We start from the raw sequence: 16,138 nt of genomic DNA on the forward strand, positions 1-16,138 counted from the left end.
CTGAAACACACATATGCATACATACATGTGTGCAAAACATACACAGGCATATAAGTGTGTTTATCATTAAGTAACTGAATTATCCGGATTTCATTATTTTCCAGTTTTGTCAAGTTACAAGTATATAGCTTCTCTGCTTGTTCATTGGATGATGTACATTAACAGACATTACTATTCGCATTTTCCATACATCATCCTAATTAATGACTACATTTACTATATTTCGTCAATCCCAACCAAGATTCTCCATCAGTTTTGGAAAAGCGAAGAACAAAATGGAAGGGGAAAGTGTTGTGTACATAACACACTGACCTGAAGATTAAGATGATCTGCTTTAACCTGACATTTTATTTTACCAGTATAGCTTCGTCACTTCACCTCATACCACAGAGAATTGGGAACAGTGTCTGCCTGCCGGGCATTTGCCCGTCGTGTGGACGGGGCTTAAGTCAGTTCTGCATTCGAGGCAATTGTATAACTTGTCTTTTTTCCCCAACAAAACCCGAATGCAGGAGTGCCATTGAATTACAATTCCAACTGACTGATTAATTTCATTTGTCACTTATGTTATTACTCTTTGCTTTGTATAACTATAAAATTAAATTTTAACTAAATTTATCAAATGCGTTTCAATATCCCTCAATTTTATTTCATTTTTCCTGTTTCAGGACTTCAACAACGGGCACGGGCACTTCGATGGTTTGCTCGTCTATGACGTAATCTACACTCGTGTGGACGGGGCTAAAGGAAACTGTCAATGGCTCTGTTCTTCAGTAGTCACCGTTATGCAAAAAAAATAAAGATTAGTTTACCTGCTTACAGAAGTGCGAGATTCTGGATACCCTCAAAATACTAATGTTATTAAGTTCCCCATTTAATAAACTATATTTACTTTACAAACTCTACAGTTTCATTTTTTCCCATGAATAAATAACTGAAATCTGTGCCCAGATCTTATAATTACGAAAATAGAGATTCTGGATAAAAAAAAATAATTTTAAATTCTTTACAGCAATGCTAAAGGACCAGACAATTTAGTCAATACTAAATATCTTATTTTCTTTCACAAATATTCCACGAGTTTTCTTTTTAAATAGCTAACCCTTCTAAATGCTCACTTTATGTCTTAATAAATCCTCATGTATTTCATAGACCTACTTTAATTCTGTAGCTTTACCTTACAACCAAATTTTCGCGAGATTAACTTTAAAATTTCGCCTTCGATACATCTTAACTAACTTTATTCTTTATACCTTATGTCTCTTAAATTGTATTGGGCATACTCAAAGTTTTAGTCCGTAATTTTATTTGTCAATATCAAACTAACTTACGAGCAAGATATTGTAGTAAGTTTTATTCACGAACTTGTTTGGTAACTGGAAACTAAAAAAGATATTGTACAAAAAATTAACATTTATCTTTAAATGATACAAACTGCATTTGATCTGGTTATAACTTACAAAACTGCATCAAGTTAAAACAAACTTATCTGTAACATACGAGACTGCATACCAGTAATCTTTGGTTGGAATAACTTTTGTATATTAATAGAAAATAAATGCAACCCTACCAGATCTCACAATCATCAATTTAGTAATATTTACCTCAAAGGTGTGACAATACAAAGTCTAGCTATAAACAATAAGCATGTTTTTGTACCAAATACTCCTTCACACTTCACATGAAGTAGTTCATCCGGGAAACTGTTTACAAAACTCAAGATAAAATTAAAATCCATTTTACTTTATCAGAAATATATACTTCGTTCTCTCTTAAATATTTAAGTTTATGGTATTAAAAGAATATAATTTGTCTAGTTACACCAATGGGCAAGAATTCGCCTGTCAATTTCAAAATAAATTAAAATTATAAACTAAATACGATGAATACAACAATGTAAGGTTGCAGTCAAATTTCAAAATAAATTAAAATTATAAACTAAATACGATGAATACAACAATGTAAGGTTGCAGTCACATTAAATTACATTATACGAAGATTACAACCACACGAGGTTAAAGTAACATTAAATGACAATTATACAAAGACTACAACCACATTAAGTTGGTCACATTAATTTACACGATTATACGAAGATACCACCACTTGAGGTTAAGTTCCGTTAAGTTAAAGAATTTCAGTCAGTTAATACTAAGAATTATCACAGCCATATAGCCAATGCATCTAGCACCAAGTAACATAGCACCATTAGGAACACCAAATATCTTACAATTCTGCAACTACACTAGTCCCTCTGTATAGTATACATTCATAATAAGTTGTAGGATACCCATGTATACTAGGACTTATGAATCCTCAGGATGCCACAGACATCCTTGATGCCCTCCACCACGTAACGAAGGAGATTTTGCCACGTCCTACAGACTTTTTCAGTCACCGAGGAACTCGCAGGACCCATTGGTAGGGCGTTGCAGAGGAAAAGGGCAAGGCCGAGGAGTCCGTTTTCTATACGCGGAGCAGGATGTCGCCCAATACGGAGATGTGGAGCCACTTGTTGAAGTTCCACATCTGGAGAAGAAAATTCAGGATTTTTCTTTTATTCCAGAATGCAAATGTCAACTAAAATAAAAAATTTCAAAGCACAAATTTTAATCTATTCCATAAAGAATGCAAACTAAAATTATCCAAGTACAAAAACTTTAATGTCTCAAAACTGTTACAGGAAGGAGTTAATTTTGTACACCTTGTGAATTCGTATGCCAAGGAATATAGATTCCAGACACCTTAAAATGATATATATCAACCTAAGCTTACAGAAAGGCCTGTCACCATTTCATGTCACCATTCATGTTCAGTTCCTAGTTTCTTCATTACTTTAAACTTCATACAGTTTTGTTTATTTCATATTTACTACATCTAGTTTTGTTTATTTCATATTTAGTACATTAATGTAAAAATATCATTTTAACTAATAATCCAGGGGCCATGCTACTCTTGCATAATAACTAGTTGTTTGAACTCAGTCAATTCCTTGATAGATCAAATCAGATCCAGTATGCTCAAAAGGTTCTCTATAGTTTCTTTTTCACTTAAGGTGTGTCATGCACACGCAATCACAGTTCATGCAAATTTCACCTCTCCATACAAGCATGAAAATGTTTTTCTAAAAGGGCCCCTCAAGTTTAACCTCAAGACACTAGTCTGTAAAAACCACCGATTAAGGCAAGACTTACCATAAGAGTGAAAATGAACCGCGAGTACAATGGAAGGCTTTGTTTATTCTCTGGCAGTCCCAGGAGACTGCTCGTGAAGCTCATGAAGGCCAAAGGATCTACAGGAGGGACCATGATGTGAACGCCATCCAGAAGGGCGTCTGACATTGGTTTGAAACCGTCTGGGGGAGTCTCCATTGACGGGACTATGATCTGGTGGAGAATGGCGTGGCAGTTGTTCTTCACTTGGTCCACGGTCCCAACAGCTAGGTTGTACCTGCGAGACATTTAAGTATAGTTACTGTGCTAGGGTTGTAATAAAAAATTATGAAAGCATTGCAGTAGCTATAAAATCTGATGCCAATCCAGATTGAAAAAAACTAAGACTCCCGAACTGAATTAGAACTAAAATTTCTCAAAAACACTAATTCAAACATAGGAGGCTGCAACAACTAAATTTGAGTAAAAATAATTTAAGTTGAAATAATCAGGGTGGTTTCTCTTCTAGATTACCAATATCCACAGCAGAAACAGCCGCCCCCCCCAAAAAAAAAAAAAAAAAAAAAAAAAAAAAAACAAAACCTAAAAGCTAGTAGCTGGTTAACCTGTTAATTTTAATCAAAGTGACCGATACCCATTTCTTTATCTGGTCATAAGTGATCAAAAAATTTATAAAGGAAGCAAGCTGGCCATTGCATATAAGAGTAGATTACAAAAGTACACGCATTCTACTTTTGTACTATACTCTTAACTTATGTGCTTTGCAATGTTTGAACAATTTTGCAAAGTTTAAATTGTTCAAGAAAATGAGTTTCGACAGGAGACTACTCAAAATTCCCTTTTTCTAAACTTACCTGTCTTCAATACCCATTAGACCCCCAATAGTTCTCCAGAAGTGAATCAATGCTTCTTCGTCATGGTTGCTGCCTTTCAAGCCTAACTGCTGCCCGTGAGTCAAGGCCAAACCGAAGAATGCCCACTGGGTTATGACCATGTCAGTCTGGGAGGGCATGGCTATGTGAGCTTTCCTGGCATTCGCGTGAGATACCAAGTGTATCCGTCTCACCAACTGGATGGACTTTGATGCCCTAGAAGATTAAATTAGTTTAATACAAGATTAGGCTCTGATACACTGGCAGATATCAATAATGCTAGATATATTAAGCTGTGTCTTAACAGTTAAAACAGAGGTTCAGATAATGAAGCACATCAATAGATTCTTTGATAACAGGCAACGGCAGTTAAACCAGTTAAAACATTAAAATTTCCCAGTTCCTAAAGACTTTTCCTCATTGACTTCTTATTCACTGTGGCCAGGTTTTCCCTTTATGAAGGCACTCTTCTTTCTACACAAATGTGTAACACTGGTTAGGCCTAACCATCCGATGTGCCTTATTAAACAGGAATCCTACCATTAGTAGTCTCTTACAGATTAATGAAACTACTCTGAAAATACTATTAGAATATTTACAGAACTTAAGAGAGATTACTGTACACATTCTTAGGTTCGTGGTCTTAATCAGATTATCTACGTATGGAAATCAATGACAATCGTGGTCTTAATCTTAGATTCTAACTATTAACAATAAGCATGGAAATTACAATCTTTTAGTCTTAGATTTATGGAAATCAAGGACACTTAGAAGTACTTACTTCGTGCTAGGGTCGAAGACATCTTGAGAATACCAAAGCCTGACGTGATTAACAGTGTGAAGGTACCTCTTGAATGCTGTGCCAGTATCATAAGACCTTTTGGTATAGGCCAAAACCTTCAAAATAGTCTCGCAACTCAAGAGGCACAATAGTCCTACCAAGTTACTCACAATGATGCAAAAGAAGTTACGTTGGAACCACAGCTGACCTCTGGTGATAGGAATATTGCATAATGGTAATTATTTAATAACCAAAAGTTAAAAGCCATTTATCTAGTGTTTAATAAACAAGAATTGTCCTTCAGAAGAACTCGCAATGGTATGGTACTATGTAATTTATCTAGTGGGTAATAATAGTGAAAAATAGTCTATACAACACACTCCACTTATCTAGGCTATTTAGACTAATTTCTAGTTATAATTCAAGACAATCCACCAAGCAACACTGTTCTTAATTCTGTTGTATCGAGACAACCACTAAACTCGAAAATTGAAGCGCTGACCGAATCTGACTACAAAAACGCCAGAACAGTCACTTTACATACAGAGTTCAAATGGCTGTCACTACATAGAACCTTTGAGGAGAAATTTTTGACTAATATATACAGCACAAGAGTTTTATACATGCGCACAGTTTTATGTAGTCTTACAATTACATCAACCTCATTCCCAGGATTATGAAAATCCTATAGAAAGACTAAATTCCTCCAAAAATTCTTCCTCCAAAAATTCCTCTAACAATACACTAACATTGATAAGTTGCCTAATTGAACTTATCAGTCTTAAATCAGTGGTCAACTAACCCTAACTTGCCCAATTGCCCGATTTGTCTAGCTTGGTATAAGTACCGTAGTTATCAATCTTCTTACCTTTTGAATTTTTCTTGGTCGAACCATGGAGGTGGAGGGTACAATGGACTGAGGCAATCTGAAGGTCTTTCTGACCCTCGTCTCTGTAGTTCCTTTAAGAGGCAACATTCGTCACACCTCTGGCAATTGTAACCGCCATTGTCCTGAGAACAAAGGAAGGTATTTCTATATAAGCATTCCGCATCGTTCGTCCCCGCGAATACGAAAGCCACCAGGAACTGGGGCGTCAAATTTATTTCGCCGTGGTTAGTACGAGCCTCTAGGGGTTAATTACAGTCTTCCGAATAAATATTACTTAAGATTCTTGTTCAGGAGGTAAAACTGCATAGAAAAACCGTAACTGCCATAGTCTAGGCCGCCGCAGAATAGTAATATAGATCTACCCAAAGGAAATTTTTGCCTCTACTCACGATGGCTAAACTAGAAAAAAATAAATTTTGGGATGCACTAGAACTCTAGATCACATTAAGTCACATATTAGGCCTAGGGACTTTATCGTGGATACTGACCCATATCCTATACATGGAAAAGGGTTTGACTGACAAGATACGGGGCATATTTATATTAGTTTAGTAGTATTAGGATGAAGACCTGTGGAAAGACCATGAAATTTTATGGAGAAAGGCCACACAGGTCACGAACAGTACTAAATCAGGCCCAGACTTTTTTTTTTGGGGGGAGAGAGTCTTTCCAAAAACACTTTTTTCTATGTCATTGCATATATAGGTATATACAAAATTAGGAACTAGAAAGTTATTTTAGTTTTATAAAGAAAAATAGGGTATGCGGTATATGTCCCTCTACTCGATTTGATGTTGTTCAAATAATTAACAGAATTTTACTTAGAATTTATGGTGGCCTATATAATATTCCTATTATCACTTATATTTCCTACTATTAAAGAACTATTTTAATGTTCAATAACAACTTGCCAAAAAAAATACTTAAAAAAAATTAACTATAAAGATTTATGTTGCAAGTACAGTTCAATGAAAATTATAGTTGCGCAAAATATGGACTTCCTGGATAGGTGTGTGGATGTGTGTGTGTAGCTCTGAAAAAAGTGCGCGCAGGTGGTGATCACTCAGGATTATAGGAAATTAAAAGTTAGCCTAGGCAGACACACCGATGATCATCCAGGCAGTATGTTGGAAGCCGCAATATTACCAAATTTATCAGTTAACGATCCATAGGTTATCTTTAACGATGGCCTTATCAATTGTCTGATCTCTGGGGACGTTAACGGTTGCCATATCAATTGTCTAATTTGTGGGGACCGTGCCACAGGTCTTAAAGTCACTTATCACAGTGATCAATACCAAATTTAAAGATTACGGCTGCCCTAATGCTGTAATGGAAGCCCTATTATTGTAATGGTTCTTCAGAGTTAAGTAACTGATCTTCAGTTAGTAATGGTTCTCCATTACCCTAACATTGTAATGGTTCTTCAGTTTAGTATTGGTTTCTCCTTAATATTGTAGCTCCCTCAGAATTATATGTAGCAATGGTCCCTGACTTAACGTATATTTAAATAAGCATACCCGATATTAAAAACTTTACTTTAAGGTCGAAAAATTCCTTTCATATTAGCAAGGCACAGATCAGAATACCAGATATTTGAAAAGGCTTACTTGTTTACTCACGATAATACCCATGTGTATTCTGTCATTATAAGGAACATACGAATTAGACCATATGGCCCAACATATCCAAATCACAGGCTACAATAACTTAACTGTCAAACCGGTAACTCTCCGACAGCTTAGACAAGTTTAACACTTACACATAAGCCTTCTCTTTTGGGTACGGCCTTATGGGACGAATATTCAATAGAAAAGAAACCATTGTAAATATTAAAAAGACTTACCTTCGCTTCAAAAGCATTCTTACGTCCGACAGAAACCTCTGCGGTGTCCTTTACTGCGCTAGTCATTGTCTAGTTATGTAATGGCGTAGAATAAATGTCGATTTTTGATAATTCCCAAATTCGTTAGTTATTGCGTATACAATTCTTCAACCGCAAGGTGAAATGAACTCCAAACGTCGGATTTAATTAAGAATTACCGGTTTAAGTTAAAATTAATGTTTAAGAATAAAAAAAAAACCTTAGGCGCAACTAAACCTTTCCTAGTCCACCAGTCTACTGAATCCGGCCGGATCTGAAAGCACTGACAAAGACTACCTTGCCCCCGCCCCCCCTTACCCCTATAAGGACCCCACTCAAGGCCCTCCCCAACCCCCCACCCATTCAACCATTCTCTAGCCAGGGTAACCACGGAACAAATGAAAGCTGTTATATAAGTCTATAGCTCCAAATACCTACACGGTCGTTCTCAGCGTTTCTGTGCTAAGGGAATATCGTCCAAATCAACGTGATTTTACGCGGTTCGCCAAATCGTGACCGATGCCGATAGCGAAACGTAGAAGAAGGGGGACGAGGGGAGGGAGAGGTGTTGTTATTGTGGTTCACGGCGCGGGGGGCGGCGGGGGGGGGGGGGTGGGGGGGTGGGGGGTTTGTTGGGGCTTAACGGTGGAGATGGTTAGGCTAAAAGAGCAGTTACGGGAACAAGGCAATATGCTATATTGATAGTTTGGTTGTTTTGGTAGTTCCTGAGGTGGAAAATACATTGATAAAAGTTTATTTACGATAATACCTATTTAGAGACATAGTTCTTCGCACGGTTGATGATAATTCATTGGTTCAGAAATACATCTGACGAATAATTTGCATACGGGAGGGCGCGGGAACGTAGTACCTACTTTTAGAGAAGTTCCTCGTTCGGTTAATAATTCAATGTAAGTAATTAAACTGATGAAAGGCATTGCGTAGGGAAGGCGCGAAAAATATATATTGATAAACGAAATTTAGACCAATACATATTTAGTGATGTAGGTACCTCTCACGGTTAAAAAAAAAAAAAAAGCATTGCTAAGACCTACAGGAACGTTTATTTACAACAATATACAGTACTTATTTAGAGATGTACCTCGCACGGTTAATAATTCAACGGTAAGTAGTCAGAATGATGAATAGCTTTGCTTAGGTCTAACGGTAGTCGCGAATAAAGCCACATGTTGAAACGGTTTTCATTCGTAGACCTAGATATTTTTAGCTCTGTGAATTTCATTACAAAACAATTGATACATTCCTGACACACATCCGGTAATATAGTTAATATGTTTATCTACGTACAAATTTGATTTATTAGCTTTTCTTCAGGATGGCTTAAAATCCATTTTCGTATATTGCACAGTTTCTGTTGTGGAAAGAAGATTCGTTCGTTTTAGACTTATTAACAGCATTAATTCATTATCAGCTATATAGCTACCTTATCATATAAGGATTAATAACTGCTTTTGAGACATCTGATTCACTGCATATTATCTTATTTTCATTTACGTGTTTGACGCTCGCCAAGGAATTTTAGACTTAGAACTTTCAGCTCTAGTTTTCCGAGCTTTAGATCTGGTTATATATTTGAATTATTTCATAAAGAAATAAGTACCAATTTTATTAATTTTCCTTACTGACAGTTGATTTACGATAAGATATTTCTATTCAACACTCTAAAAGTCTGTTTAAACAAAATGCATACTCCATCTATTAATGTATAACAACCCTTTCATGTTTAATAACGAATCGTTTAAAGCTAGGAATGACCTCAGTGCCATCTAGTGTACAGTGTCTGTACTATTGTAAGATTTATAAATATTAGTTTTTATATCATAACTTTTTTTATATTTTCTTATGAGTTCCTTGTTGTTTTGGTAATTTTTGTTGTATATAACATCGACCATTGACCAAAAATCATTCATGAAATACTATACTGATATCAGTCTATCTCGACCCTCTACCTAAAGAGATTTCTTTTCTCTAGATGTATGGAAATTTATCAACGTGATAAAATTACAATAGTTTACCGATACATAGTGTTTTACGTTTTCTTATAGTAACCATGATACGTTTTCTTTAGCTTGAGATGTTTAGATAACTTTCACATATAATACGTAAACTAATGAACGTGTAATTGATATGAATAAAGTCAAGTTCTCTTCCGTAAGGGAAGGATATAAGCGAATTTTACTATATAAAGCAATAAATGACTCCTTAATTAAATGATTTATGCAATAAGAGATAATGAATAACAGATAATGAATAAAATATTCAAATTTGCAGAGGAAGCTTTAGGTATTCAATTCAGGCCTTTGACTTAGGAGTTCTGCAACTTCCACGTCGTATTTTTAGGAAGTTCTTGGGATATAAGCGAATTTTACTATATAAAGCAATAAATGACTCCTTAATGAAATGATTTATGCAATAAGAGATAATGAATAACAGATAATGAATAAAATATTCAAATTTGCAGAGGAAGCTTTAGGTATTCAATTCAGGCCTTTGACTTTGGAGTTCTGCAACTTCCACGTCGTATTTTTAGGAAGTTCTTGGGATACGTTTTATGTACACAACAAGGATGACATAATAGATGAATTAAGCATTCAAATATTTGACTCGGTTCCTATTCTGCACAGTCATGAACACGTTAAAGACCTAAGATGATGTTAGAGACTCCACCAGAAATTGGAAGACACACACACACACACACACACACACATATATATATATATATACATAAAGTGTAAAGTATGTATACATAGAATACCTACAATGTCAACATGTATGAGTCACCATACCAGAAATAAATTTACTACAAATTATAGGCCTAAATGTACACCAGCCTACTGAGTCATTTATAGTGTGATTAGCTGTGATTTTGGGTCAGTATTTCCGGTTATATTATCAAAATGACGGTCATTAACTTCTTAATTTCATTAATTGCAGTTGATTTCGAATCCGCAATTTTCTCTGTAGATGATTATTGCCAAATAATTTGAGTTTGTTATTATATGGCCTTTTGATTTTCCTGAAGGAACATTTTTAGTCGTGGAGACTGAATCCACTTATGGAACTTCCATTATTTTCCTCATGATAATAATTTAACTTTATCCTGCCATCTGATTCATAAATTTCTTCTTGGAGTTCAAGTCTCTAACCAAACCCTGTAGGGAGGTAGTGCTGTAGACACTACTTCAAGTTCTTTGAAACGTCCTTTCGGCCCCTAGCTGCAACCCCTTACACTGTAGCTCCATTCATAATCTCTTCCTTCCCTCTGGCTTTCCATTCTCTCCCAACAATTGTTTAATCAGTGTAACAGCAACCTTTGTCTCTTGTTACACTTTATCGATTAGCTTTTTGCCTAAATTTCATAGACCATTTGATTTCCAAATCTTACTCAGCTTGCACATTGCTTGACTGACCTTTCTTACTCAGCTTGCACATTGCTTAACTGACCTTTTTCATTATTTCACTAAATTCCATCTCAAGAGAACCTGCACAGTATATCATTACCCCTGAATATCTGAAATATGCAACCTCATCATTCCCTTTCCAGCTAATGTTTGTTCGTCCCTTTGTGCTGTCTTGAGTAGTGCTGTTTGTTGCGAATTTTCAATGAATTAAGAATCTTAGGCATGAAATCAGATTTTAAAGATGTTAATTTTGGCATTTTACAGGTGCCTTATTTTTCTACTGAAAAAAATCCTAAACTGAATCCAAACTGTTTACGTACATTTGGCCAATTTTCAAAGCTTGGTAGTCCTCTGTCTCTAATGGGCTACCAATTATCTACTAAGGCCTAAAACACCAATAGCAAACGATTATGATGTATCAAACAGTGGTAGGCCTAATTCCAAGAACACCTGTAACTAGTAATTTAGTGAAAGGAAATGAGTTCTGATATGGCTATAAAAAGCCTTCTGATGTGTCACCAAGCGACATTAGCAGAGCAAGGCATCATGCAGCGGACAGCAGCAGCTCTGATCACCCTCTTCCTAGTGGCTTACAGCGATGCCTCAGTTATCAAAGAACTCACGACAGGAGAAGACCGAGCCCAAGTTCAGCTATCGAGGAACCGCCTTTTCTCCGATGCCATAGATCTCAAGGTGGAAGCCTTCGGTGAAGAATACAGCCTTCGTCTTTTGCCTGCGACCTCTGTTTTAGTCGAAGATTTCAGAATGCAGCGAGCTACTCGAAGTAAAGAGGGCCATTTAATCATAGAAGATTTGAGAGTTGGTAGACCTAACTGTGTGTATCAGGATACAGCTCTACAGGCCTCACTTATAGTGGAGGGGAACACAGTTGATGGCTTCATAACATCAAACATTGCCTTTAGACCTAACCCTGATGGAACTCATGTAGCCTACCAACCTTATTTCCAGCCATTTCCTAAATCATGGAATGCGACTGCAGACTACATGAAAGTACCAGAAAATCTGATTGAGCCTAGGAATGTCATTGCTGATCTCAGAGCAGACGGAACGGTATATCCAGAGATCTATGTGTTAGTGGACAGTACCATCTCTTCACTTTTGGGGGACCATGGCAAAATCCAAGATTATTTGTCTGTCTTTTGGAATGCTGTCAATCAGAGGTACGCAGGACTGAAAGACCCCCAGATGAGACTTAGATTGGCTGGTGCCCTGATCATTGACACCCCAGCTGATGAACCTTTCATCACAAATAACATTCTGTCAAAAGACTATATTTCAGGGGAAGGGACTCTGGACTCTCTTGGTGACTGGCTCTATACAAGGGCTCAGCTGCCAAAGTATGACATAGCTTATCTGATGACAGGAAGAAACATGGCTACGGTTGACTCTGGGGTGATTCAGGATGGCCTAGCTGGGATATCTTGGCAAGGGGGCGCTTGCCTGATCTCAGATGAAATGCAGAGGTCTTTCAACACTGCAATGGGGGAAGATGTCGGTGCTGTTTATTCAGGCGTCTTGACAGCTGCCCATGAGGTTGCTCATACTCTCGGTGTGCCCCATGATGGAGTTGATGGAGCTGAGGGATGCCCTTGGGAAGATGGGTACATCATGAGCTATGTAGCAGGCAAATCTAACAAGCTGTTCTTCTCGCCTTGTTCACAGAGTCTGATGAGGAGCTACCTGGCTTCTGCAGAAGCAGATTGCCTGTGGGAGAAGACCTCTGTTGATGCTATAACCTTGTCCAACAAATTACCCGGAGACATCATCACATTGGATGGGCAGTGCCAGAAGATCACTGGGAACAGCACGGCTTATGCGTCCAAGTCTGTGAGCGACGACTCGCTGTGTGTACAGCTGGTGTGCCAGTGGCAGGAGAAGAAGGGCAATTCGGTCTATGTTTACACCCAGTCGTCTGGGCAGCCTGCTGCAGAAGGCTCTGCCTGCCGGGGTGGAGGACGATGCCTCAATGGAAAATGCCAATAAATTGGGAGGAAGTCCACACCACGATTTTACTGACATCATATGATTTGAAACTGCCGAAACGTTTATTGATTGTTACCAGTTTTTCCTTGAATATATCTAGTCGTTATGTGAAAGAATTTTTAATTGTTGATTGTTACCAATTTTTCCTTGAGTAGACCTAGTTCTTATGTGAATGGAATTTTTTGATTGTTGATTGTTACCAGTTATTCCTTGAATAAATCTAGTTCTTATGTGAAAGGAATTTTTAATTTATACATCCTAATCATATCAAAGGTGACACGGAGAAATTATTCATATCTAAAATAAAATCATTATCATTGTTATCATTCAGAAGATGAACCCTATTAATCTGGAACAAGCCCACCAAAGGGACCAGTGACTTGAAATTCAAGCTTCCAGAGAGGAGAGATTAATCATTGGGGAAAAAATATAATAAACAAAGAATGAATTGTGAATTTAGTCATCACATATCATCCTTATGGATACAGACTCCTAAATGAACATGAGACTGATTATGTATATTGGAGGAAAACTTTACTAAAGCGATGCGGTATTCTTTATTTATAGAATTTGGTTTATTTTTATATCATAATTCTTTCGTAAATGCCAATAGTTTCGTCTAACTGAAGGTATGCTCGTGAATAATAATAATAATAATAATAATAATAATAATAATAATAATAATAATAATAATAATAATAATAATAATAATAATAATAATAATAATAATAATAATGGCGCCGTGGAGGAGTGGGTTAGGTCGTCAATGGACTTAAGTCAAGTTAAGCAACATTGGGGCTGGTCAGTCGTTGGATGGGTGACCGTTCCCCTCGGCGTTGATTCCTTGGGAAAGGATCTTTACCATAATTTCCTCAGTCTACTCAGCTGTAAATGAGTACCTATCCCTGATGGGGTAGGGTCCAGCTATGGGTTAAATAGCAAAACTCAGCAATGATGGAAAGAAATGAAGGAATAAACGACAACGACGTAAATGGAACCTCTGGCAACAGAGGAGCTTCGTCCGGCAACCAGGTATTCAACCCAATTGAAGGGGAAGACGGTCAGGTACTTGGAGGTCGTCATCCAGCAACTGATCACCACGACAGTAATCAACAGCCTGAGATTGGAGCTACAGAAGAAAAAAGGGAGAAATGGACAAGAGAAGAAAATAAGGAAATATGGAGATGCTACATCAGAAGCAACCCGACGGAGAGAGGATATAGAAGAAGATTGGTCAACATCTGGAATGAGAGGAATAACACCCCCCAAACAGAGCAGAGGCTGGCAGACCAAGTAAGGAACATAAAGAAAAAGAACTGGCTCTCCCCAACAAAAAGAGAAGAACTGGAAAGGGAAACGTCACACGACAACGAATTACACGAAGACGAACTGAGAGACGACGCCATAGAAGACGACAGGGAGGATGAGGTATCAAACAACGACACACGAAGAAACACCGACGAAGTAACAGAGAGGACGGAATGGGTAGAAAAGATTAGACAATGGATGGAGCCAGATACAGAACAAAGATCCCCTCCATGAAAGCCTACAACACCAAGAAATTAAGGGAGAAAACAAGTGAGGTCAATGAAATAATGGGCATAATACACACCACCAGTATCACAGAAACAAATAACTTGACATATGCAGGAGCAAGATTAGTAGCAGAACTGATGGGGATTCGAACACCAACACCACCAGCACAACCAACCCAACAGAAACCAAAACAGCAACCTCCTTGGAAAAGGCGCCTGGAAAAGCAAATCATGGTGATGAGATCTGACTTGAGTAAACTGAAAGAGATGGCAGAAAAAAGGCTAAGAAGCAAGAAAACAAGGGAGGAACTCAACGAGAAATACAAAGTACACGAGAGGGGACTAAAAAACACAATAGAAGATGTAAAACAGAGGCTTAAGGCCAAAGCACATAAGATCCAACGGTACACGAACAGAAATAAGGGATACCAACAGAACAAACTATTCGGAACCAACCAAAAAAGACTATACAGCCAACTAAGAGGGGAAGACAACCACCCAGAAATTCCTGAAGCCGAACCAAGTAAGAGACTCTGGGAAAACATATGGAGCAATCCGGTATCACACAACAAACATGCAACATGGCTCCAGGAAGTCAAGGAAGAAGAAACAGGGAGAATAAAACAAAGATTCACAGACATCACGACAGACACAGTCAGACACCAACTAAAGAAAATGCCAAACTGGAAAGCCCCAGGTCCCGATGAAGTCCATGGATACTGGCTCAAAAACTTCAAGGCCCTACACCCACGAATAGCAGAACAACTCCAGCATTGTATCTCAAATCACAATGCACCAAAATGGATGACCACAGGAAGAACATCCTTAGTACAAAAAGACAAGAGTAAGGGAAATATAGCCAGTAACTACAGGCCTATCACCTGCCTACCAGTAATGTGGAAGTTACTAACAGGTATCATCAGTGAAAGGCTATACAACTACCTAGAGGAGACAAACACCATCCCCCACCAACAGAAAGGCTGCAGAAGGAAGTGTAGGGGCACAAAAGACCAGCTCCTGATAGACAAAATGGTAATGAAGAACAGTAGGAGAAGGAAAACCAACCTAAGCATGGCATGGATAGACTGTAAGAAAGCCTTCGACATGATACCACACACATGGCTAATAGAATGCCTGAAAATATATGGGGCATAGGAAAACACCATCAGCTTCCTCAAAAATACAATGCGCAACTGGAATACAATACTTACAAGCTCTGGAATAAGACTAGCAGAGGTTAATATCAGGAGAGGGATCTTCCAGGGCGACTCACTGTCCCCACTACTCTTCGTAGTAGCCATGATTCCCATGACAAAAGTACTACAGAAGATGGATGCCGGGTACCAACTCAAGAAAAGAGGCAACAGAATCAACCATCTGATGTTCATGGACGACATCAAGCTGTATGGTAAGAGCATCAAGGAAATAGATACCCTAATCCAGACTGTAAGGATTGTATCTGGGGACATCAGGATGGAGTTTGGAATAGAAAAATGCGCCTTAGTCAACATACAAAAAGGCAAAGTAACGAGAACTGAAGGGATAAAGCTACCAGATGGGAGCAACATCAAACACATAGATGAGACAGGATACAATAC

The 16,138-nt window shown here is 37.8% G+C and overlaps 2 protein-coding genes across 2 annotated transcripts; one reads left to right on the forward strand and one right to left on the reverse strand.

The window, feature by feature from the left end:
- Positions 1 to 1,395: 1,395 nt before the first annotated feature.
- LOC135210816 (uncharacterized) lies at positions 1,396 to 7,842 on the reverse strand. Its single transcript, XM_064243682.1, has 6 exons — positions 7,562 to 7,842; positions 5,695 to 5,837; positions 4,827 to 5,036; positions 4,028 to 4,261; positions 3,195 to 3,450; positions 1,396 to 2,529 (listed from the first exon to the last, which is right to left on the reverse strand). Exons 1-6 carry the CDS (start codon positions 7,625 to 7,627, stop codon positions 2,467 to 2,469), a joined length of 972 nt encoding a protein of 323 aa, XP_064099752.1. The 5' UTR covers positions 7,628 to 7,842; the 3' UTR covers positions 1,396 to 2,466.
- Positions 7,843 to 11,490: 3,648 nt separating this feature from the next.
- Positions 11,491 to 13,005, forward strand: LOC135211316 (A disintegrin and metalloproteinase with thrombospondin motifs like). Its single transcript, XM_064244633.1, has one exon. It carries the CDS (start codon positions 11,491 to 11,493, stop codon positions 13,003 to 13,005), a length of 1,515 nt encoding a protein of 504 aa, XP_064100703.1.
- The last annotated feature ends 3,133 nt before the right edge of the window (positions 13,006 to 16,138 follow it).

This window comes from Macrobrachium nipponense, chromosome 4, assembly GCF_015104395.2.
Source record: "Macrobrachium nipponense isolate FS-2020 chromosome 4, ASM1510439v2, whole genome shotgun sequence".
In the NCBI taxonomy this organism is placed as follows: domain Eukaryota; kingdom Metazoa; phylum Arthropoda; class Malacostraca; order Decapoda; family Palaemonidae; genus Macrobrachium; species Macrobrachium nipponense.

Excerpts from the sequence above, each read along its gene's own strand:
- LOC135210816 (XM_064243682.1), bottom strand. The coding sequence starts at position 7,627 with ATGACTAGCGCAGTAAAGGACACCGCAGAGGTTTCTGTCGGACGTAAG. Across the intron at positions 5,838-7,561 it reads AGAATGCTTTTGAAGCGAAG|GACAATGGCGGTTACAATTG; the intron begins GTAAGTCTTTTT and ends CTTTGTTCTCAG. Across the intron at positions 4,262-4,826 it reads GTCTTCGACCCTAGCACGAA|GGCATCAAAGTCCATCCAGT; the intron begins GTAAGTACTTCT and ends TTAATCTTCTAG.
- LOC135211316 (XM_064244633.1), top strand. The coding sequence starts at position 11,491 with ATGGCTATAAAAAGCCTTCTGATGTGTCACCAAGCGACATTAGCAGAG.